Source organism: Olea europaea, unplaced genomic scaffold (genome assembly GCF_002742605.1).
Source record: "Olea europaea var. sylvestris unplaced genomic scaffold, O_europaea_v1 scaffold1636, whole genome shotgun sequence".
Classification (NCBI taxonomy): Eukaryota; Viridiplantae; Streptophyta; class Magnoliopsida; order Lamiales; family Oleaceae; genus Olea; species Olea europaea.
In genome coordinates, this window is record NW_019234008.1 from 42,144 (window position 1) to 68,134 (window position 25,991).

The 25,991-nt window shown below is 33.5% G+C and overlaps 2 protein-coding genes across 2 annotated transcripts; one reads left to right on the forward strand and one right to left on the reverse strand.

Moving 5' to 3' along the window:
* Positions 1–16,829: 16,829 nt before the first annotated feature.
* Positions 16,830–17,487, reverse strand: LOC111377299 (CLAVATA3/ESR (CLE)-related protein 41-like). The gene has a single exon (XM_023000371.1). The coding sequence runs from the start codon at positions 17,350–17,352 to the stop codon at positions 16,996–16,998; it is 357 nt and encodes a 118-aa protein (XP_022856139.1). The 5' UTR covers positions 17,353–17,487; the 3' UTR covers positions 16,830–16,995.
* A 4,335-nt stretch (positions 17,488–21,822) lies between these two features.
* LOC111377300 lies at positions 21,823–24,098 on the forward strand. The gene is made up of 2 exons (XM_023000372.1): positions 21,823–22,304; positions 22,476–24,098. Exons 1-2 carry the CDS (start codon positions 22,272–22,274, stop codon positions 23,142–23,144), a joined length of 702 nt encoding a protein of 233 aa, XP_022856140.1. The 5' UTR covers positions 21,823–22,271; the 3' UTR covers positions 23,145–24,098.
* The last annotated feature ends 1,893 nt before the right edge of the window (positions 24,099–25,991 follow it).

Here is a 25,991-nt window from a genome sequence, read left to right on the forward strand (position 1 = left end):
TCCTCAACTTCAAACTTGTCCTCACCTTAATTATATCTCCTTTTAAGATTGATTTTAGAGTTCAACTTCTTATTGACAAAGAATAACAATTTTATTAGGTGTTCGATAATCATTTAAAAGTACCCTAACATACTTGGCATAGATTTTAGAAACAGGAAAAGGATGACTTCTCAAATTTTGCTTTTAGCTTTCTACTAATTATTATTAGAATAATCTTTAATCCTAATTAATTAATGTAATTCCGTTGATGTCCTAGGTTCACTAATATTCCAATAATAATAATAATTTTTAAAAGATGGATTAATTAAAAATTTATTTAACAATAATTTTTTGGTCAATTCTAACTTATTTCGATCTTATTAAAAATAATTTTTTTTCTTGAGTTTAATATACATGATTAATTAATTACAAGCTATCAAACGAGTCCAATATTATTATAGTAATATGATTTAGTTTGGAAAGCAATAATACACATTGAGTAGTTTATTTAATGAGTTATAACTTGAATTTGATTTATTCAAAATAACTTTTTTCATGAGTCCATGATGTGCCATTTATTATCCCCTAGTCTATCGAGTTATCGAGATAATTTTCTGCTACTTTATCTTATGAATTGTACCAAGTTTTTGCTTAAAATGTAAAAATATTATTTACTTAAATGTTTAAGTATTTTTACGCTTGTAAATAAATTTTACGTTTAAGAGTCTCCTAATAATGAGTCACTTAGACCTTAAAATTCTCATGATCGGGGGGAATGATGATTATAGATGTGAACTTCAGGTTAATGATCAAATGGGTTTACTTAGTGGCTAGTGCCTTTTGGGCGTTTGTGTGACATTTGTGCATGCTGCAATGAAGTGATTGCATTGAATTTTATAAATTCATAATTGTTTTGGATGCGCAGTTATAGAATTTTCAGCTACTTTATTGTTGAACTAAAAAAGTTGGATGATAATGAAACACTACTTATATTTTCTTTTTCCATGATTGTCTGTCTAGATATATATATATATATTGGATGTATGCATTGTAAGTAGCTAAAATTTTGATTATCCGTACGTAAGGGGAACAATTAAGTTTCAGCGTGAAGCTATCAAATTTGTTGCTTGTTTGATTTATATTTTAAGCCAATTAAAATCAATTTTTGATCGTTATTTCACTATTCTAGTCGTCATTTTTTAATTCTTCTCTCACAGGTAGAATTCACTTTATCTTTAACGGTCAAAAAATCAATTCTCAAAATCCCTACCAAACAAGCTCTAGGATTTATTTTAGCTTGAGCAGTGAATAAACTTCTATTTTCGGCTATAAATTCATAAAAGAGATTGGTGAAATTTTTGTCATATGGAAAGAAAGTTAGATACACTTCATCCTTTTTGTTGTATGTTGTTTACTTCATTTTTCTTGACTTAAGATGAACATATTGTTAAAAGAATCTTAACTTTTGCGTGTAGATTACACTTGTGGTTCTATATATATATGAAAGATACACTTTTTCTAAATGAGTACTTATAATAAATAGGAACTTCTCTGCATAGAACTAATATTTCATATGGTTATTGGATTTGGGATATGATAATGTTCTTAAAAGGTTTAAGATTCATAGCTTATAAGACATTATGTGTGTTATAAATCTGGGCTGCCTCGTTATTTCTAAAAGGCTGGGCTCCTTTAAACTGGTTTAGTACCCGGCCCATTTTTCAAAAACGTTTTTTCTGTATAACATTTTTGCCTTTCTCAAGGGAAGCTTTCTGCCGTACACGTGGCTTCTTGGCAATCATTTGATTTGTGATGTTTAGTCTGAGTATTTATTTTTGGCGCTCCATTTTTCGGCAGATGATTAGTCTTTCTCTCTCGATTGTTCTATCTGTGTGTAAACTAGGGTTTTCATAAAATTGGTAACCTTCATCTTTGTGATGATTTCTCTGTAATTGAGTATTGAGAGTTATTTAGAAGATCTTTGTGTAAGATTTGTTGTTACCATATTTCAAATAGAGAGGCTAGAGAGAATTTGAAGAAATCTGAAATTTCTTCATACATTTGTACGATTTCTTGGAGATTTAGTGGATTTAGAGCTTAATCGCTTAGTCGATGCTCAACGGGTGAGTAGGTCTTTGTGATTGACCATCCGGACCCTTTAAGGGTGAAAAAATACTATGTGTTCTTGTTCTTTTTCGAAATCTTGTTTTTTAAATTTCTCAACAAATCGAACAAATATTTTGTTATGAATACCAACAATGTGCAAATTTGTGCAAGTATCTTCCATTAGAAATCAAATTTGCCTTGGTGCTATAAGCCCTTGTTAGGCATAGCTAAAAACTAAAAATAAAATTTAGCCTTTGCTTGAGCCAATTTTTTGGGAAAAATAGATTTTATAACAGTGATTTTTTTGAGAATGAGTGGTTAAAAAGTAGAAATTTTTTTTGATTTATTTCTAAAATTATTATTTTATTGAAAAATGTATTGTTGAAAATGAGTTTGAAAAAATGAATTCTTGAAAAATGGGGCTTAAATCAAAGTTAATAATTAATTTTAACCACACATTTTATGAAATTCACAATTGTTCAACCATACATTTCATTAAATTTTATCAAAATCTACTAAAAATTTGATTTTAATCTAAGTCAAACAAAGACATGGTAGCATTCATGAAAAAATATGCGTTAGTATTTTTTTATGATGATTTGGCCATTTTGGCAAAGCTTTTAAGATTATAAGTTGACGGTCCTGGTTAAAAAGTGGTTAAAAGTTGTGAGTTCATTGAAATGTATGGTTAAAAATAAAATTTGACTGACTTAAAATCCGGAAAAAAAAAATACCATATAAGAGCTTGCTATTCTGCCAATATTTATTATGAAATGAGGGTCAATCTTGAAATATTTTATAGATTAAAATGCTTTTGTAACTTGTGAAATACATCTATGTGGGTTTTATCTTGTGCTCCATCTTATGTGATTGTTTATTAAAATTCTTAGTATTTTATGACTTCCTAGATGCCACTTTACAAATCTTTTGTTATAGCAGGAGGGACACAAGGTCACTTTGAATGTGTATGACTTGAACTGTCAACCACATTTTTGGGAATTTTACTTCTATAAAGTTGATATCTGAATATAAATTCCTCACATTTAAGCATGTATACACTGTTGATTTCCCTCATTAATAACGTGTATAGTGGAATTTGAGCACAATGCAGCTTTTCAAAATGAAAGAGCATTCACTTCTATCTAGCAGATATTGTAAGCTGTAAAAAATTTGCTGTGATTATCTGTTGGAATGGTTTAATAGAACAATTATGTACTTGTTTTCTTCAATTTCTATTGCCTTCTTTAGATGGTAATTTATCATGTTTAGCCAGTTTTCAGTAGATAAGAAGCTGGATTTTCTTATCACTGCTGGCTGCTGCCTTAACGTACAGTGTTGGAGGTTTATTATCACAATAAATATTATTAGAGGTGGCATACAGAATGTTTCTGCTTGTACGACACAGTATGGCACGCCAATCCGTGTTGTAGATCTTGGTGTCACACGTGCCCAAAGATGTATTCGGAATGTATCTACAAGAGATTGGCCCTCGCTACCCTACTGAAACATATAGTCACCCAACAATCTTGCAGAAATTACGAACACGTGAAGTTTTCATTCAAATATAATGTTCAGATAAAAGGCATACTCACTCATTGAGCATCCACGAATGGGCAAACTCAAGCTCTAAGCACCAATTAGTTCGCACATATTATGCTACAAAGAATTAATATCCAAATTTCTCACAATTTCTCAAATATTCAATGACATAAAGTTTGTGTTCACGCAGGGAATAACCTGATCTCCGATTATTAAAGAAAGCACTATGTTTTCATCCCAAAAATAAGGGAAAAACAAAATGCAATTTTGTAAGTCATAATTTTTTTTTTTAAACTAAGCGTATTAAACTTAAACTGGGGTTTCCAAAGCCAAAAGTAATTATTATGAAACTAAAAGAATGCCATAGTCGCTGCACAAGACAGCCACCAACCATGGGTTTGGATTATGAATGTCTCCATTCATATTTTCTAATTTATTATTGTTGGGACATTTTTTCTTCATATTAGGATTTAGGTCACAAAAGACGAGCAAGTTTAGTACCATGGCAAAAAAAAGAAAAAAAGAAAAAAAAGAAAAAAAAAAGACAATTGGTTAAATATCACTGTCAGATGCAATTTTTAAGATCAAATAGCCAATTGGTTTTGTGAGTATTAAATGTCTCCTACAAGTGAACAAATCAACAAGTAAGTGATAAACTTAATTAATAAACAAGAATCAATCAAAACAATCAAGAAAGTGAAGAAATAGATGCAAGAACAAAGAAGTAATAATTCCCCCTTTTCTTAGGCTCAGAAACTTCGATCCAACACCACAAAGGTAACACCAACAATAGATTTTCGGAGTCCAAGATATACACCAAGTATTAGGGCACACAAAGGCAAAGAAAAATAGCTTCAAGGCACAAAGCAAGAAGGTTTTCAAAGGCACAAAGCACAGGGACTATTTTCTAGGGTTGTTGGTTTGTTTACATAGGTTTAGAGGTCAATTATATGTAGGTCAAGTAAAAAAACGAATTTCCTAGATATTCCAATAAAATCTTCAAAGATGGGTATCAATTTGAATAAGGTAGATTACCAAAAGTTAGGGATAGTGTATATCTCTAACTACCAAGTCCATCTTTTAATTAGGTATTGAGCACCTAGTCCTAATGGGCCGATTCCCTCTAAATACCCAACTTAATTGGGTTACTACAATTGTGGTGTAGATCTTTAATACATATTTCAATCCCGGGCTTAAAGCCTATGAAACGAACGGGTCTCGATTTTTTATCATTGCCTAGGAGGTTGTTTGGGCATCACTAAAATACCTAACAACCTCCACCTTGATACCAGAACAACCTGCAAGTCAGATAAGATAACAAATAGTTTAAGTAAAGAGACTTACAAGTTTGTACCGATATTTAGAAGATCAAGGCAACTTCTAAACTTTACCAATGGGAGCACTTTAGTTCCCATATCTGCAGGATTGTACTCTGAAAGGATTTTCTCAAGTTTTACCAGTTCTTGAGAAACCATATCTCTAATGAAATGCAATCTAACATCTATATGTTTAGTACGTTCATGAAAGACAGGATTTTTGCATAAGTGAATAGCAGATTGACTATCAGAATATATTGTCACGTCATTATCAAGAACACCTAGTTCATTTAACATACCTTTAAACCACATGGATTCTTTAAAGGCTTCAGTAGCAGCAATATATTCAGATTCAGTAGTAGATAATGCAACAACATGTTGAAGTTGTGATTTCCAGCTAATACATGATTCACACAAAGTAAATACATAGGAAGATGTAGATTTCCTATTATCTCTATCACCAGCATAATTAGCATCAGTAAAGTCTTTCAATTTTACTCCTTCAGTACTAAACTTATATACTAAACCAACATTGCATGTTCCTTTCAAATATTTAAACAACAATTTCAAAGCTTCCCAATGCGTGGGACCAGGGTTTGACATATACCTGCTAAGTGTACTAACAGTAAAAGCTAAATCAGGTCTAGTACACACCATTAAATACATCACAGAATCGATGGCATTCGAATATGGAACATTTTTCATATATTCCTCTTCCTCTTCATTAGCAGGTGATTGTTCCTTAGATAACACAAAGTGATTGCCCAAAGGCAAAGAAACAGATTTACATTCAATCATGCCAAACTTTTTCAAAATTTTCATAATGTATGGAGCCTGATGCAAAAGCAACAATGAATTTGACCTATCTCTTTTAATCTCCATGCCTAGGATCCTTTTAGCATTACCTAGATCTTTCATATCAAATTCATTACTCAAAGTAGTTTTTATACTGTTTAACAACTTTAAGTTGGGACCAATCAAAAGCATATCATCCACGTATAGCAACAGAAACACATAGTTATTATTCATACTGCCTTGATAGTACAAGCAATGATCAAATTCACTCCTTTTAAAACCAATTGTTTGAACAAATGAATCAAAATGTGTGTACCACTGTCTAGGAGATTGTTTTAAACCATATAGAGAGCGTTTTAGAAAACACACATGATTAGGTTTTTGTTTGTTTTCAAAACCCTTAGGTTGATCCATAAAAATCTTTTCATCAAATTCACCATGTAGAAAAGCAGTTTTAACACCAAGTTGTTCAAGTTCCCAATTAAAATGCGCAACTAATGCAAGCATAGTCCTAATTGTGGTATACTTAACAACTGGAGAAAAGATCTCACTATAATCTATCCCTTCCTTTTGTGTGTAACCTTTGGCCATAAGTCTAGCCTTAAACCTTGAATCCTCTCCTTTGGTAATTCCCTCCTTAACCTTAAAAACCCATTTGCACCCAACAATAGACTTGTCTTTAGGTCTTGGGACTAACTCCCATGTTTGATTTTTATCGAGGGAATTTATCTCTTCTTTCATCGCTTTCACCCAATTCTCAGATTGTTCACTCCTCAAGGCTTTTTCATACATGTTTGGTTCCCTATCAACTAGTTCTTCCTAACTAGTATAAGCAAGCTCAAAATCAGACTCTAATCTTTGAGCCACCCTATGTGTTCTCCTAACTCTATCTCTAGCTAACTGGTAATCAGATAAAGGGTTTTGTTCTTCTTGATATTCCTCTACAATCTCATCTCTCTCAGTATTTTCATTCTGGCTGTCTTCTAATTCAAGATTTTGATGCTCTACCTCAATTGAGGTGGTGGGGGTTCTAACACTTAAAGATCTTAGATCCTCTCGGGATTCGTCACTAGTGTTTTCTTGCTGTTTTTCTCTCAAACTGTCATTCTCTGATTTAAGACACGGCATATCAGACTCATTAAATGTAACATTACGGCTTACGATGATCTTAACTCTAGGTTGACTTTTATCCCAAAGCCTATACCCTTTAACTCCTTCGGGGTATCCTAAGAAAATACATTTCCTAGCTCTAGGTTCTAGTTTTCCCTTATTTTGATGAGAGAAAGTAGCACAGCCAAAAGTTTTCAACATAGTATAGTCAGCACATTTACCATACCATTTTTCATACGGAGTATCACCATTTAATGCAGTAGAAGGTGTCATATTAATCAAATAACATGCAGTTACAACAGCTTCACCCAAAACGATTTAGGAATACTAGAACTCAACATCATACATCTAACTTTGTCAAGTAAAGTACGATTCATACGTTCAGCCACCCCGTTCTGTTGAGGTGTATAAGGAACAGTTCTATGTGTAGTAATTCCACATTTTTCACACATATCATCAAAATCTTTATTACAGAATTCTAGGCCATTATCAGTTCTTAGATATTTTACTTTTTTGCCAGTTTGAGTTTCAATTTGCAATTTCCATATTTTGAAAACATTAAAGGTTTCAGTTTTATCCTTTAACAAATAAACCCATACTCTAGGAGAGTAATCATCAATTATGGACAAAAAATATCTATTACCACCCATAGTAGGATTAGTAACAGGTCCCCATAAATCTGTATGAATGTATTCCAAAACTTTAGCAGTTTTATGCATGCCAGATAAGAAAGATAACTTATGATGTTTTCCAAGCACACAGTGGTCACAGAAAGGCATATTAGGCACACAGTCTTTTCCTAATACACCTTTATCATTTAGCAGTTTAAGTCATTTAATACTTATGTGAGCTAATCTATTGTGCCACTTGTGTGTATCATCAGTGTTGGTCAAATTTATAGAGGAAATAGAATCTTTAACAATTTCAGCATTGGTCTCATAAATACCGTTTCTTTTAATACCTTTACATGTGACAAGCGAACCCTTAATCATTTTCAACATACTGTTTCCAATTTTACCAGAAAACCATCGGTTTCTAATGCTCCTACCGAAATAAGATTCCTAGCCATTTCAGGAATATATCTGACTCCATATAATTTAAGCACATAACCAGTGTCAAATTTTAACGTGATATCACCAATTCCAACAATTTTATATGCATCATTATTGCATAAAATAGCATGACCACTTTCAAACTCTTGCAAATTTTCAAACCAAGCTTTATGTGATGAAACATGGAATGATGCACCAGAATCAAGTATCCATTCGTGCACGTGTGATTTCATAGTCAGATTTACTTCAGTAGGTTCAGAGTTCAATAACACATATACTTCATAGCATTTATCAGAAGAAGTAACAACATTGGCCTCATCAACAACCTTTTCATTTTGTTTGTTTTTCTCAACATAACAATCTTTAATGAAATGTCCAGTTTTACCACACCCATAACATTTCCTACCTTTAGGTTTACCTTTTGGCCTAGATAGACTCCTATTTTTCTTTTTACCACCAGATACATATCCTCTTTGGTTATCACGAGTCCTAGACTGAGACCTACCTCTCATCATATGGACCTCACCACTTTTTCTCTCGACTCTCTCGGCTCGCATTTCCATATCTTTACTTCTTAACGAGTCTATGACAATTTCAGATATTAAAGTATCTCTCCCGTACTTAATAGCATTTTTAACATTTCTATAAGTGTCAGGAATAGCATTCAACAAAATGATAGCCTTATATTCTTCAGATACTTTTTCACCACAGTTAGTAATGTCTTGCACAAGTTTATTGAAAACATCCAAATTGTCATCAAGGTCTTTTGAATAATCAATTTTGAAACTAAAAAAGCTTTCGAGTAGAAAAAGTTTGTTTGGAGTGGACATTGACACATAAAGTTCCTCCAATTTTTCCCAAAGTTCTTTGGTAGTTTTTAACTTACCAACTTTTCTTAAAACTGCATCAGACAAGTGTAAAATAATAGAAGTGTATGCCAATTCATCCAAGTTTTCTTTTTCTTCAGCAGTCAAGGTTTCAGAAAAAGAATCATCAATAGCTTTTGAAACTTTTTGTTGAACAAGAATACCTTTCATTTCTTGTTGCCAAATAGAAAAATCTCCTTTACCATTAAAGATACCCAATTCAAAGTGATGTGTCGACATCTTACCAAAAAAATGCACAGAACACAAATTCAAACTTGTAAAAGTCATAGGTCACACAGATTACACAGAGTAACAAGATTCCTATGGTTTCACAGTAATACTCTATTCTAGAACCCCAGGATTCTGTGAGAATCAAGTTCTCAGGTCAAGGGAAGAAACTAGAATAGGCGGCTTGGGTACAATTCTAAAATGATATAAGATAACGCAACAACGTTCAACAAATTAAGCTAAAAACAATAAACAAATAATTTCACTTAGAAATTAAACAGGTAATCCTAGGTTCTAGCAATAAACAATGGTTACCAAGCAATGACAACCCCCAAACCTATGTGATCACCCCACACGATGATCTGCTAGTGCGATAATGTAAAGGTTTCAGCCAATTTACCAGAGCGGACCACTTCTGAGGTCCGTAAATTGGAGAGATGTGAATTTACTGCTTTAGGGCCGCAATCTTGGCCTAAAGTAATTCAGTAAATATTCAGAAGTTTCGACCGGCAATCCACCAAGGGCAAAATCGTCCAATTTTTTCTACAGTACCTGAAATCGAAAACTAACAGCACGGGAGTGTTAGAAATAACAAAATAAAGATTCTGTCAGAAGGGACCTTCCCCGGAATCGGAGCATGTGGCCCTCACGCGCCACCTCCGGTTTGCCTACGCGCCGCCGGCGTTGACCGACGCGCCGGTGGTCCTGAAGATCCTCCGCCTGCATGTCCCAAATTCGATCTTCGTTTCTCCAAACGACTTCTGGTTTGTCTAGAAATCGAATTTACAGGTTCAGATTTTTTGAAAAAAAATCTGGGCAAATTGCATTTCTGATCTGTTTTCTTCGATTCTGATCTGTTTTCTTCCATTCCACCAACTCTGGTACCAATTTGTGAGTATTAAATGTCTCCTACAAGTGAACAAATCAACAAGTAAGTGATAAACTCAATTAATAAACAAGAATCAATCAAAACTATCAAGAAAGTGGTGAAATAGATTCAAGAACAAAGAAGTAATAATTCCCCCTTTTCTTAGGCTTAGAAACTTCGATCCAACGCCACAAAGGTAACACCAACAATAGATTTTCGGAGTCCAATATATACACCAAGTATTAGGGCACACAAAGGCCCAAAAAAATAGCTTCAAGGCACAAAGCAAGAAGGTTTTCAAAGGCACAAAGCACATGGACTATTTTCTAGGGTTGTTGGTTTGTTTACATAGGTTTAGAGGTCAATTATATGTAGGTCAAGTAGAAAAACGAATTTCCTAGATATTCCAATAAAATCTTCAAAGATGGGTATCAATTTGAATAGGGTAGGTTACCAAAAGTTAGGGATAATGTATATCTCTAACTACCAAATCCATCTTTTAATTAGGTATTGAGCACCTAACCCTAATGGGCCGATTCCCTCTAAATACCCAACTTAATTGGATTACTACAATTGTGGTGTGGATCTTTAATACATATTTCAATCCTGGGCTTAAAGCCTATGAAACGAACGGGTCTCAATTTTTCTTTATTGCCTAGGGGGTCGTTTGGGCATCACTAAAATACCTAACAGGTTTGAGTTGGATGTTATCCCTTCATAAGGTAAACCAATTTTTATATACATCCTTTTTCAAATTCAGTAAACCACTTACAGCTTATTTTATGAGGTAAATACATTTCACACTTGAAACCAATATTAATACTTAATTAATGACAATTAATTTGAGTTGGCTTAGACAGGTTATCCCAATTTTTGTCGCCTTCGTTTCAGTGTACTGAATTTCGTCATGGATAGGATAGGCGAAGAACTAGAGGTTGCCATGTGTATTTTTTAAGACAAGATTTAAAGGAATACTAGTCACCACAGTTTAATAATTTAAGTGATAAATAGTTTACTTGATATTGTGTTTTCAAGATTCGGCATCACTTATTTATGAAACCAATTGGGAATATGATAAGTTGCGTTGCGTTGAAGATAAAATTTAATTGAAGTCCTCTTCTCTTAATAAATTTATGTTTTAGATGAAGCAGTTAAGAATTGTAAAATTATCAAGCTTAACTTACGCATGTAAAAGTGCATTGAGCTCATGGTGCCTGTAAGTTGTAATAAAAATACTCTTTTGTTTCACGTTGGTCAACCAACTTCAGTTTAACCACTCAACTTACAATTTTATTCAATTAAACCATGCCATATATAAAAGGGAAATTGCAGCAACGGTCCCTAATATTTTCATTTTTTACAGACTTTACTATAACCTTGATTTTGTGCTAGCGGAGGTTCCTAACTTTTCATAAATATGCACCTAAGGTCCATTAGGGTGGAAACCATTCAAAACACCGTTAGTTGACCGGGAAAATTTAGGTATCAACATCCAACACCGTCCAAAAAGATATCAATATCCAATAAAATTATCGCGGTATCAGATAGTTCATCAACTGACGGTGTCTTAGACAGTTTCCGTCAAGATGGACCTCAGGTGCATATTTATGAAAGGTTAGGAACTTTCGCTAACACAAAATGAAGGTTAGAATAAAATCTGCAAAAAATAAAAATGTTAGGGACCGTTGCCACAATTTTCCCTATATCAAACCACAACAAAAACAAATAGCTAGTAATCTCATGCGGCTGACTGAATGCGTGATTTGAAGCACGTGTGGCATTAGAACTGCACAATTTTGTTAGTGATATTCGACAACTTGGATGAGTGAATTTAAGAACCTTAAATTTGCCATCCTCTTTCAAAAATGATCAAACTGTAAATTAAATATAAGTTTTGTGATTAAATTGAAGTAAATCGTAGTGGAGAGTACAATATTGTAACAAACATGTAAGATGGGCAACCTCGGATGAAATTTCCCTAATGATGTCTCAAAATGTCAAATTAATATTCTTGGTGCCAACACTAATATCAATTAAGGTGGCCTAATTATGTTCAATAATTCACTAAATGTAAACTGTTTTACATTGATAATGATTTCAGAGGCCTAATTTTCCAATCTCGTGTTTCTAAATTCTTGCCCTACTTGAAACTCTTGGACTTCATCAAGCTCCAGCCTCCCAGGTTTCTTTTGCCACCAAAATTTGCTTCCACTAGCTTAGATCCAGTGGAATCATGCATGCCTTCAAGAAAAAGGTAACACTGTTAGTTTCCTAATTATATTTATTCTTGCAAAGTAAAATTGATTTTTTGCAACTCTCTCTTTTTATATATTTATGATACATCACAGTTTGTAGATTATAATCTTGTATTACACCTGACAACATTGATGCTTTAATTAAGTCCCAATTTAATTCAACTAAAAAAGTTGATTAGAATTTCAAGTCAAATTAAGTTAACAATTTATTTTGATAACATATTTTATAGAATCCATAACTTATCAAACTATTCAATCAACTTTCATCAAAACTACTAAATATTGATTTTTATTTAAACCAAACAGAGATTTAGTCTTAGTTGTATCCCTCGAACTTGTATTAAATGAAATTGATAACATCGTTAAATTACATAAGAGAATTGTGGGAAAAAGACCATGAAAGGTTTAGGAAATTATAAATTCATCTTCAACCTTGAAGACAAAAAGTCGTGCTAGTTTTTGTAAGGTTTTGAAAAGCAAAAATGATGCTGAAAATTATCTTTCAAGCTTCATCTCATGTTCTCTTCTCTAATAATAAAATTTGATTTTGTTTATTTTATATTGGTTTTTTAATTTTTTTTTTCATGTATATGGAGTATTGATCTATTTATATTAAAATCTATTTGGTGAACTTCTCAACCCTCAGCTTCAAACAAAGCTGCTGATTAGTTGCGATGTGCCTATGCCAAAAATCAACGTATGCTATGATGTCAGATGTTGATCCTTTCTCAAAAGGTCAGCCATCTTGTACGGTAGGTTTAGGGATTTTCATTATAAATCCCTAGTAATTTTTTATTATTTTATTTTGACTAACGTTTAGCACCCGTTTGATAACAATTTTTCACTTCAAAAAATCAATTTTTGATCATTATTTCACTATTTCAATCGTCATTTTTCACTGCCTCTCACATGTGGGACCCAATTTTCTTTTTAATGATCAAAAAATCATTTCTCATAATCATTACCGAACAAACTCTTAATTTGTTCACTAGTTTTAGCCACTCTCAGCCCTCGTTTGACATCCTTTATTTCAAAATTCTTTATTCTATGTACTCATTTTTTTAACCACATATTTACACAATAAAATATTTTATACGTAAATTTCAATTTTTCTTTTCTACTTTTTAAGAATTCATTCTCTTAAAATTCACTATTCAAAACATTAAAAATCTCAAATAATGGCCATCAAATGGGGGCTAAATCCTAGTAGTTGCTTAGTACTCCCTCTATCCTATGAAAATAAAATTGTTTTTGTTTTCACATAGATTGAGAAAATGTAATTAATATAGTTGCAAATATAAAATTTTCTTACATTTTCTTAATATATCCCCAAATTAAATAATCATTTAAATATGAACAATTCACATTTGTTGATAATAAGCATATTAAATAGGGACATGTTAGAAAATCGAAAAATCAACTACTTTCAACGAGAAAAGTGACTTATAATTGAGGATAGATGAAAAAAAAACAAAAACAAAACAAGTATATCTTTATGAGACAGAATGAGTATTTTATTTTGGTTAACATTTATTTTTGTACAATAATTTGAGTTCTAAATCCCTTGTAGTTGTTCATTATTTTAATTTGGTTAACGTTTATTTTTGTACACTTGTTCAAGGGATTCCCATTCAAACTCCCTAGTAATTGTTTATTATGCCCTGGTTTGACATCGTTAAAAAATTTGATTAAAATTTAAATCAAAGTTAACAATAATTTTAATCACACATTTCGTAGGATCTACAACTTTTCAATCATGTATTTTATTAATTTTTATCAAAATTTATTAAAATTTTTTATCTTAATCTCTACCAAATATGTGCTATATTTTATTTTAGTTAACATTTACTTTTGTACACTAGCTTTTCCCAACATTTCCCTTTTGAAATAGTATTTTGATAGAAAATGTGTGGTTAAAGAATGAGGAAAAGTTTTGAGTTTACGTATAATATTATTTTATTAAAGAATATGTAGTTAAAAATCAGAGAGGGAATAATATATTTTGAAAATAATGGATACCAAACATGGACTAATAATAAACTTATTTGATATATATTTTTATTGTGCGTATACTTACCGATCAAAACTGAAGGAGTTTAAGCCTTAGGTTGTGCATTTGAAGATGGGTTAATCTAAGCCTAATGGTCGGCCACATTGCTTGTGGGTCAAGATCACGTGCCATGAAACCGCTTTGCATTCAATGCTCCATATCACCATCAACAGCCTGTATATATATATGTTGTTGCTTTGGCCCATGACCAAAGTTTATTTTACATGCTTATTTATACTTTTAGTTTTGATAAATTATGACTTATTTGAGAGGATTTCTATCTAATTATGTGAAATTATGTGATTTGTGGGCAAAGATCAAGGTTGAGCGCAATTGGTGCAAAATGTGGTGATTTTGAGCTTAATTTGAGATTAATTAGAGTACTTGAAGATCATTTGGGGTTGAAATCAATCAATTGGAAGAATTTTCGGATGCCATTAGATGAAATTAAAAGATTATGAATGAAAAATTGCTAATTGGAAAGTTTAGGGACCAAAATTAAAGTTTTAGAAACTTGAAGGACCAAACTGCAAAAATAGGGAAATAGGCCGCGGGTCACCCACGGTTTGCAATATGGCCAACGGGTTTGCAACCAGCGGTCGCCTCCGTTGGAGCACATTTTTTTGATTTTTTTATTATTATTATTATTTTCTTTCCATCTTTTTGAGTTCGTTTTTTATGAGAACTCTTCTAAAAAAATCTAATACTATATTAAGACCATGGGGAGATGATTGCACAAATTGAGAATTAGAGAGAAAATATCCAAAAAAAAAAAAAAAAGGAAGCAAGAAATCAAGGATTTGAAGCATTGATTTGAGGCAAGAAGATTATCTTGGTGAAAAATTTATCACCTTCTCTACTTAATTCAAAACCTAGTAACGTATTCAATTATTATTCTTTGTTTCTCTTTATATATTATGAGTAGCTAAATTTTTTATTAAGGCGAACAAGGTAATTTATTAAGACTCTTCTATTCAATTTTTAATATTCTAGTTCTTTAAGTTATATGTGTTGATTTTATTTACTATGTTTAATTCTTGAATTCTTTGGCCAATTATTGTGAATCCATTACGAGTCGAGATGTGAGTTATGGGTTTAGATCACACGGTAAAATCTAGGAATTAGTATAAAAGCGTCAAGACATATTTTCTAGTTAATGTGGTTGTTACATGGATTTTTAGAAATTGAATGCATTTGATTAATGTTTATCTTAATTCAGATAGAGTAATAAAATTGACTTGGTTGAATAGAATATCAATTTGAACTCGAGAGAGGCATATTAAATGCGTTAGAAGAATTTCAACCAAGCACTACATTTTGTTATGAATTTTGATTAAAGAATTAAAGGTCATCATTAAATGAAATTGTATGCCATAATATTCATTCATATTTAAAAATCTAATTTGATTTTTGTGTGCATCCATTAACATTCAAATTGTTAGAAATAGTTAGACAACTATCACCACACTCTTAATTGTTTTTGTCAAATAGAGGTAGAAATAGTAAAGTAGGAATAAATAATAGATTTTGTAGGCATGATTATCCAAACTTAAAGGTCCATTCTACTACTTATTTAGTATCGTACACTTGCGATAAGAAAAACGTAACCACCAACAGCTTTAACTATCTTACGTGGCTTTGTACCCACAACCAATTAGCTTATGTGGCTTCATACCTATTAGTAAAATTATCGAATCCCTTTGATCTTCAAGCCCTATATATATATGACTTTCTCTTGTAGACATGGTACTACATCCATTGACGATGTGTCCTCATCAAGATCGTCGAACATGGAGAGAGGCATATTAATTTTTATCCATTTCGAAAAATATGGAGAGAACAAAAGTAGTAGTAATACATGATTCAGGAAAGAGGGTCGATTACGGGCCTTTCAGGGGTCAACCCTCCCCCTTTCTTGATGGCTGAGCTCAACAATGGATGTCGGCAGTCGACCTTGACCAATTAAGTGGTGGCACTTGTCCGAGGGTGACACAGGTCACCTTTTAGTACCCAATAATCAAACAACACATTATTCGAATTACTGGTATCATATTTGAAAACATTTGGAGTCGGATGAATTATATTAAGACACCTTATACAAGTTTAATACACATTAATACACAAATTTGAACTATATAATATTTCCCCGTTGCAGTCCATTCTTGAATTCGGTTAGGCAAACATTCGAGCGATCACTTTCACAGATCCAAATGCGGTCACAAGGCTCCAGTATATTACCTTTTTTCCCCTCTTAACTATGTACCATTTTATGGGTTCGGGGGTTATAACCTAATTATTTGTGAAGTAAACAGCTGTGACGCAATTTTGAATCTAACAGCCATGATTATCAAATCATGCGATGATGATGGTGCATTTGGGATCAACTTTTCCAGATATGGCGATGATACTGTGTCTGAGAAAACAAAAGCAAAGTCCAAACCCCATTCAAACTATTGTTCAACCAAAACAAAAGCTTCTTCCCCACCAAATCTGACGCACTGACACCATTGTACAGTGCCTCGGATTCTTAAACTCCATTTTGGATCTTCTGCACAAGAACCCTAAACCAGATAGCATGTAATTTGCAAACCTTTCACAGTATATATACAGATGTGTATATGTGTGTGTGTGTGTATATAGAAGAAAATGGTTAGGCTAAGAATGATGAAAAAGACAATAAAAGCCGACAAACTTTTCACCAGAAATACAAGTAACTAGTATTAATGGAGACTGGTACTAATAATAATAACAGGCAGCTACAACTTCAGCATCTTCCTCACAACTGGCTTACAATACTGATATTTCATGCTCCAAAACCAACTTAATTTACTTTACTTATTTGAAATAGGGTTTGGGCCACTTGGAACTTCATGAGCACCAGCTCCGAATTCTCCCCAAGTATGTGAATTTGGCCTCTTTTTAGGATGAACATGAACATCCATTGAATTTGTAGCAGACGCTTTCGGAGAATCCGGGACGAGACGCCTTGTGGAGGAAACTGCCGTCTTCATGGATGGTTTAACAGGATCAGAAGAGTGAACGAGAACAAGGGAGATGAAAAGAAATCCAAGAAGAAGAAGAAACATATATGATTTTGTAGAGGCTTCAGAGCTTGAAGACTTGGATTTTGCCATGCAATTTGGAAAACGAAAACCCCCCTCAAAAGAATCCATTAAATTAAAATCCATTAATCAGAAAGGAGAGGGGACAGGCAAAGGCAAAGGCAAAGGCAGATAAAAATGAGAGAAGAAGCTTCAGAAAAAGTGGAATTTTGAAATTCGATACACATCTGATTGTTGAGAGAACCAGCATATGAAAAAGTGACAGAATGAGGGCTTACCCCACTTTTTATTGTTGATTTTTATGGTATTTTCAAATGGCTAAACAATTATTATTTTAAAATGTACTTAATTACAGCTGGTGAAGGTACCAAACTACCTAAATGGTTTTGTTCTTCTGGATTTAGCCTGAGTAATATAGGTACCTGTGGACTAATTGACAGATGTTGGGGACGAAACAAGGATTTATTTATTATATAGATACTTTTCTTTTCCCTATTTAAAATAGGTTTCCATGGAAAAATACTAAAACATATTTAAATTTCCCTTCTTCTTCTTCTTCTTCTTTTTTTTTTTCATTACACAATAGCAAAAAAGGTGATGCAACATTAAGATCGGTTTCTAATAACTATTTTAAAATGCATATGAAACTATATATTATGGTGTCATCAACCTTTTTTCCAAGGAGAGGAAACCTCTAGATCAATTTCTAGTAACTATTTTGACAGGCGTATTACATTATCGAGCTTAAATCGATTTTTAATTATATTTGACATGCGTATTACACTATTTATGGCTGCTAGCCAACCAACAAGTAATAAATCTTTTGCTACATTTTCTTGATTGCCAGTTGGAAGACCTTGATATGTACTAGATTTAACCAAGAAATCAATGAATTAGGGATATAGGCATTTCATAGGCAAACCACAGTTTACTCCTTTATTCATATAGCTGTATGTGTGTATATATGTGGGGGCCATTCATGTGATCCACAATGAAGAATCTTGAAAGAAAAAGAGGGCACCAAGTGAGATTGTGGTGACTTTTTCTTCCTTGGTCGGTTGCCAGCCAAATAAAATTCCAATATATTTTGGGCTGTACTGATGCTATTTTATGTTTGGAAACATAGTTTTCACTTTCTTTGTATGTTTTTGCTCCTGTTGTTGGTTTGTTTGTTTGTTTTCAAAGAATGTCTATTTCACACCCTCTTGTAAAAGTCGAGGTGGGAGAATTGTGTGTAAAGGTCTCTTATTAACTTATTCATCATTGAACAAGATATAATTAACTCATATTTGGTTGAATTAAAAATTTAACTAAAATCTAATTTAAAGTCAACAATTAATCTTTAACCGCACACATTCATGGAACACGCAACTTTTCAATTACATTTTCCATCAATTTTTTATTAAAATCTACTAAAATTTTGATTTTTATCTATAACAGGGGTTCAATGTAAACTAAAAGTTTACAAGGGAGAATGAATTTTAAAGGAGACTAACTGCTTTATACTTGACTACCCTAGGGATAAATAAATTTAATATTTTGCAAATTCATATTTCCCTATTTTTAATACTTGTAAAGTAAATTATTTTGGAATAAAAAATGTTTGAGCTAGCGTTTGGGAAGCGTTTATAAATAGGTTGAATAATAAAAGAACAGAAATGAGTGATAAAAAAGTGAATATTGCTTGTAGGTCCTCTAAATTTGATAAAAAGCTTAAATATGAATCAAATATTGACTTAATATAATTAATTGAATGTTCTTTTATTAGATGAAGTTATCTATTGTGCCTTGCTTTTCATAAATAAGCGTTTTAAAGTGAATTTCTTCAAAATAAAATAAAAAATAACATGGACTGAGAAAAAAAATAAAGATTGTTGGGAAGAACTTTGCCATATGGCATTCTGTCATTGGACAGGGGCCAAAAAATTACAGTGTTAGCAGTTAATGCAATGTTGCCAACACTACATCTGCAATTTTTTACTAAGTAGTTTAATTTAGTTGTGAAAGGGAAGTGGCAAAGTATGCCTCGTCTCTGCCATAGGATCATATGACGCATTGCAGGGGTCCCTACATCCTCATGCTTTCTATATGCAATGATACGCCTTTCTTTTGATTTACAATCGACGCGCAACTTCATATTGATTAGGTCGAATTTATTTTGTTATCCAAATTTTAATATATACATAATTTTTTATAAGGATCCATTTTGTCACATCCAACCATGCAGGCTGAATTAACTTAATGGTGACAAACAAAAGCTAGGGTCATGATCGGGTACCTAATAGTCGTATCCATCCATGTCTCCAAGCACAATATCTTTTTTCACGTTATGAATGAAATTTTTTGGGGACTAATGTTACTAGATGCATATTTTATTTTATTTTATTTCTCTAACCATTCAAGATGACATGTTTTATTAATAATGAAAAATAAATAAAATGCGGGCATAGAAAAGAGCTTGATCTAACCTCCAACTAAAGGGGCAATAAAAAAATTTATCCCATGAGAATACTTCTTGTGATCATAGATTGAGTGTAGTCTTTTCTACTTCTCATCGTTTTCGGTAGGTTTTCGATTTCAAAAATCATTTGAGAAATTGTTCAAGATTTGTATACTAGTTTTACAACTTCATTGAGCAGCCAAACACTTGGCTGGTCACCCAAATCTTCTTTAGCTCAAATAATGGGAAATCCAATAAAGAATAAAAAGTTAAAATAAAATAATCATATTATCAAGCAACATGACATCAAACCAAACCTACAAGTCTCTTATTTTCCCTACATAACGCACCAATTCTCATGACTCGTGTGCGCATTTCCCTATATCCATAACAATTTGCTTCAAAAGCCAATGAATCCAACTATGAAGAAACCATTGAAAACATGATTGCTAACCACCAAAATATTATTAAAAGATTTTCAACATCTCAAGACAAGACAGACTCGATCAATGCTATCTTCACGGTCTTCCTTTTTTAGGTAAGCTCCAAAAATCCTGGACTTCCATGCTATTTTGTCCCCCAAATGTCAATAAATTGAGGTAATTGTTGTTAGGGGTTGCTTGACAAAACTCTTGATAAAAAAATTTGAAAAAAAAAAAATAATTAACAGATTTTAATAAAAGTTGACGAAATGCGAAATTGAAAAGTTGATCAAAATCCTGGTCCCATAAGATGCGTTATATTAAAATTAATTATTGACTTTAACAACTTATTAAGTTATCCCAAACGAACACTTAATTTTACTGCCATTTAATGTAAACTGTACGTTTCTTTTATTATAAAAAAAAAAAAATAATAATAATAATAATAAAAAGAAAAGAAAACACTATGAAAACGTTGTGTTAAAAATAATTATTTATTTTTAATCATATTTAACCTTAATCTAAACTCTAAACACTTGAAGACTTTCGTGGCATAAGGTTTAAAGCTTACGATTAAGTAAACTTTTAGTTGAATCCCGTAACTGACCTCAAACCAGCAATGCATGCAGTCGATAAATTCTTTTATACTCAAATTCAAAACCATTTATCTATTCCTTTATCCTCCTATCTTTCTCGACAAAAAGAACAATTCCTACTCTTTATTCTTAAGTTCAGAAGAGAATTTCTGTGAAAAGAAGTTTTCGGTATCGCATATAGCCTCAACGCATATTATTTTTTTCGTCTTAATTAACTCGTATTGATATCTTCCACATATTCTTTTCTCAATTGTATGAAATACGCTAATTTCAACCTCACACATAGCATCAGAGCATATATTTTTTGACAATAGCTTAACGAATATGACACTTTCTTTTCTTCTTCATCAACCCGTTATTGGTATCTTCGACATATTCTTTTCACACTTGTTCAAAATACGCTAATTTCAATACATGTGGAATGATATTTATGGCATGTATTTAAAAATTCGGCTTCTATGCCATAGATAAATTGGGGTATCGTAGAAAAAAGAAATCATTAATCCTCGGTTAGGTAGTGTTTTTTAAGAATATATTTTAAGAAAAGTAAATTTTTTTTTTTTAAAGAATTCGTTGAAAATATAGAAAAACTTAAGAGTCCACATGCAATATTATTTTATTGAAAAATATGTGATTGAAAATGATTTTTTAAAAAATGGAAAATGAGTTGCAAATTTTTTATGAAATTACGAGCCACTTTTAACATTTTCCATAACCAACACCTAAGGTGTCATAGAAGTTTTACTCATGTATGCAACCATACATGAGTAACAACTTCGCAAATTGTTGGTCACAGAGAATCCAAGCAGCACCAAGAACAAAAGTATTTTAGCAAGAAATAAAGAAGATGAACGCAAGAATTTCTCAATGCTGAAGGTCCACATGTTTACGCGTTTTAGACGCTACTCACAAATTAAGCATCTAACACAATAAAGCTCAAAACGCACTAGCACTGCCAAAATCAAAGTCTTAGCATATCTCTCTAATTATATCGATTGATCAAAGCATAATTTGTGTAATTATGTAATTAGAGCATCATTTGTGTAATTAGCATTAATTACTTACTTTATGTGTTTGCCTCCTTCACATATAAAAGGATGGCTCTTGTACAATTTTATTCAACACAGAATACAGAAATTATTCACAATTCTTTCTCTATTCTCTTAGTTTTAACATGGTATTAGAGCCATTTTTAGTTCTTGGCCTCTAGATTGGTTTTTTTTTTACACGCATTCCGTTGCATTGTTGCTCCAGAGCTTTCGTTTGGTGCAAAAATCACTCCCATCGCCACATCTGTTGTCGCTCGTCGTCATCTCCAATGACCTTCCAGCTACTTATCTGGCCAATTTTTCATGCTCATTCGATTAGCCCTGTCCTTTTGCTCTAACTCGGTTAGCATTATCATTTTTCTATTATAGCTTCTTCAAATGATGTTACTCACCCTATAGAGATTGTTTTGAATGGCTCCAACTACAATGCTTGGGCCCAACAAATGTCAGTTTTTTGATTGGTCGAAAATTATGACGTTTTGTCTCTGGAACAAAACAAAAACCCACAAAAACTAACAAGCATTCCACAGAGGAGTTGATGAGGCCTTCGATGAATGGAAAAGTACTCACTGTAAGATCCTTTTCTAGTTTATTAATACATCAGCCCTTTCCATTCAGAATCTACTCCTTAAGTTCTGGAATGCCAAAATTGCTTAGGATTTTTTTAGCAAAACGCTACAACTGTGGTAGTGATGCTACTCTAGAGTTTCAGTTGGAGACTAAGCTTTCCCTGATGCGTCAGGAACCTGGACAGTTTATCGCCGAGTTTCATGCTCAGGTTAGTAACATTTGGGATCAACTTTCTCAAGCTGACCTTGCTTTTTCTGATGAAAAGTCGATTATGCTTTTCACTGAATATCGTGATCGTTGTCAGTTCATGTATTTTATGATGCATATCCGGGATGAATTTGAGAATACTCAAGCATCTTTGTTCCATCGATCTCCTCTTCCTACACTTGAGGTTTCCCTTACAAAGCTAATTTCTGAGGAAACACAACAACAAACTCTTTGGGTTCATTCTATTGATATGGTCTTGGTTACTGCTAAGTCTAGCTCATCTACTCCGGTCCTGTTGCAACTGTTGCTTCTTCTAAACCATGACGTTTCAGCAGCCAATGCCACTATTGTAAGGAAGATGGCCACCGCATTTCTGATTGTCCTAAGAAGAAGGCTAAGGATACTAGGGATACTCTTAATGCTAATGCATCTTACTCTTCCAAAACCTATTGCTGTTGTCTCCACCAGCTCCTCGGCTTCTGATTCCTCTTTTGCACCTTCTTTGTCGTCACTTTTTGCAGCTGACTTGAGGCAATTGTCACCCAGGTTCTATCCCGTGCTTCTACTGTTCTATCAGTGTCCACAGGTAATTCTACATCTTGGTTTCTTGACTCTGCCTCTTGCAATCATATAACCTCTGATTCCTCTTTAATTACCCATAGAAGTCTTTAAATCCTGCTCCTTTTATTTATATTGTCGATGGTTCACATATGTCTATTAGTTATTTTGGTCACATTTCTACTCCTACTCTTTATGTACCTGACACATATGTTGTGTCTAACTTATCTCTAAATCTCCTTTCTATTGGTCAACTTGTTGAAAGTGGTTTTATTTTAACATTTTCTCACAAAAGGTGTGATGTGAAGGATTCGAAAATGGGTTAGCTAGTTGAGACCGGGTGTAAAGTTGATCACTTTTTTGAGCTTATATCTCTGAATTTGCCTAGTTCTTGTTTTCCTCAATCTCTTAGCGCTGCTATATCTTCCAGTGTTTGGCATTCTCGTCTCGATCATACATCTTTATCTCATGTTCAGTCTTTAGCTTGTAGTGGTTAATTGGGCAATGTTAAATTTGAACATTTTGATTGTGTGTCTTGTCAACTTGGGAAACAGAAAACTTTACCTTTTAATGAAAGTAATTCTTTATCTTTTGCACCTTTTGATTTGGTTTATTCTGATATTTGGGGACCTGCTCATATCTCTACTAAGGGCGAGTCTCGTTACTTTGTTATTTTTATCGATGATTATTTTCGGTATACATGGATTTATCTTTTGCATGATCGCACTGTGTTACTTAATGCTTTTCGCGATTTTAAGCAGATGATAAAAACTCAGTTTGATCTCACCATTAAAGTCTTTCGGTCTGATAATGCCATAGAGTATACTTCTACCTCTTTCCTTGAAGAACTTCAAGAGGCAGGGACTTTGTCCCATCGATCCTGTCCATACACCTCCCAACAGAATGGTCGTGCAGAACGTAAGCATCGTCACATTCTTGACATTGTTTGCTCTCAACTTCTCTCTGCATCCCTCCCGAAATTCATTTGGGGTGAAGCTGCCCTTACCGTTGTTTACACTATTAATTGAGTTCCAACCCCTACTCTCTCCAATAAGTCTCCATATGAGGTTCTCTATGGAAATGCACCTGATTATTTTCTTCTCAAAATATTTGGTTGTGCTTGCTTTGTCTTACTTCCACCTCATGAACGTACAAAACTTGAACCTCTTTCTTGTTCTCGTTTATGTTGCTTTCTTGGTTATGAGATTGAACACAAGGGTTATCGGTGCTATGACCCCATAGCTAACCATCTTCGAGTCTCTCGATATGCTCAATTTTGGGAACACAAAGTGTTCACTAGTAGCTCTCCATTTTCATCCGACTGTCTCTCATACTCTTCCATTTTCATTGACCCTGCCATAGACCTCTCCCCAGATTTTCCTCTAATGCAGGTCATGTCAGCTCATCTGGTGATCACTCTATGCCTACCTCTCACGAAACTAGATCGTCTGAAGATCATGTCATTGCATCCACTCCTCATGAGTCCTCTGATTTGGATGTTCCTCATTCTAGTAGGGCAAGAGCACCTCCCACCAATCTTAGTGATTATCATTGTTTTTCTACTCTTGACTCTCTTCACAAACCTCGCAATTATCGCTAAGCTTGTTCTGGCCCTGTTTGGCAGCAAGCTATGTCTGAAGAACTTGAAGCTCTTCACAAAACTCATACTTGAGATCTGGTTGAGCTGCCTCCTGGAAAGACTATAGTTGGAAACAAATGGGTGTATAAAAGGAAAACGAACTCCGATGGTTTTGAAGTAAGACATAAAGCTGGTTTAATGACAAAGGACTTTACTAAGGAGTTTGGCATTGACTACGAGGAGACATTTGCCCCTGTTGCTCGTATTACCTCCGTTCGTTCTCTTTTGGCTATTGCCTCTGCGCGTCGATGGCCTTTATCTCAAATGGATGTCAAGAATGTCTTTTTACATGGTGATTTGGCTGAGAAGGTCTATATGCAGCCTCCTCCAGGGTATCATCATCCTCCTGGTAAGGTCTGTCGTCTACAATGTGCATTATATGAGCTTCAGCAAGCTCTCCGTGCTTGGGATGCCAAGTTCAGTTTCACTATTGCAAAGCTTGGGTTTACTTCTAGCCCCTATGATTTTGCTCTTTTTACTCATCACACTGGTATCACTATCTTACTACTTTATGTTGATGATATGATCGTTACTGGTGATGGTAATTCTGGTATTCATGAGCTTAAGCAATTTCTGTGTCAGCATTTTGAGATGAAAGACCTTGGTTCTCTTAGCTACTTCTTTGGCTTAAAGGTGTCCCCTTCCTCTGATGGCTACTATTTGACCTAAGCCAAGTATGCTTATGATCTTCTCACCAATGCTAGTCTCACAGATTGTAAGATAACTGATAGTCCGCTGGAGCCCAACATCAAACTTCATCCTACTGATGGGGAGCTCCTTCCTAATGCCACTCGTTATTGATAGCTCGTTGGGAGTTTGATTTATCTCACTGTCACTAGACCAGACACTGCCTATGCAGTGCATCTTGTTAACCAATTTATGTGAGCCCCTCATTCCCTTCACCATGCAGCTGTTCTTTACATCTTACGCTATGTAAAGAAAACATCATTTCATGGGCTTCACTTTTCCTCTCACTCATCCTCGACGTTGAAGGTTTAGTCTGATGCTGATTGGGCAAGGAACCTTATTGATCACCGATAACCAAAAAGAACTACTGAATAACTTAGTAAAATGGATATGATTGCTATGGATGGTCCGATACTGAAATCTTTGAAAAGGACTTTCCTTCTTAAGAAAGAAAAGATTTACTATCTTTGGGATTTGATCCTACATCGCTGCTCAAGCGATCAATCCTTTTGCCCCTCATTCTTCGAGAATCAGAAAGATCATTTTCAAGTTTGAATTTGTTCATTTGGAATTCGGGTTCTTCTACTTCGGGGCAAA

Excerpts from the sequence above, each read along its gene's own strand:
- LOC111377299 (XM_023000371.1), bottom strand. The coding sequence starts at position 17,352 with ATGGATTTTAATTTAATGGATTCTTTTGAGGGGGGTTTTCGTTTTCCA.
- LOC111377300 (XM_023000372.1), top strand. The coding sequence starts at position 22,272 with ATGAGGCCTTCGATGAATGGAAAAGTACTCACT. Across the intron at positions 22,305-22,475 it reads TGAATGGAAAAGTACTCACT|GAACCTGGACAGTTTATCGC; the intron begins GTAAGATCCTTT and ends CTGATGCGTCAG.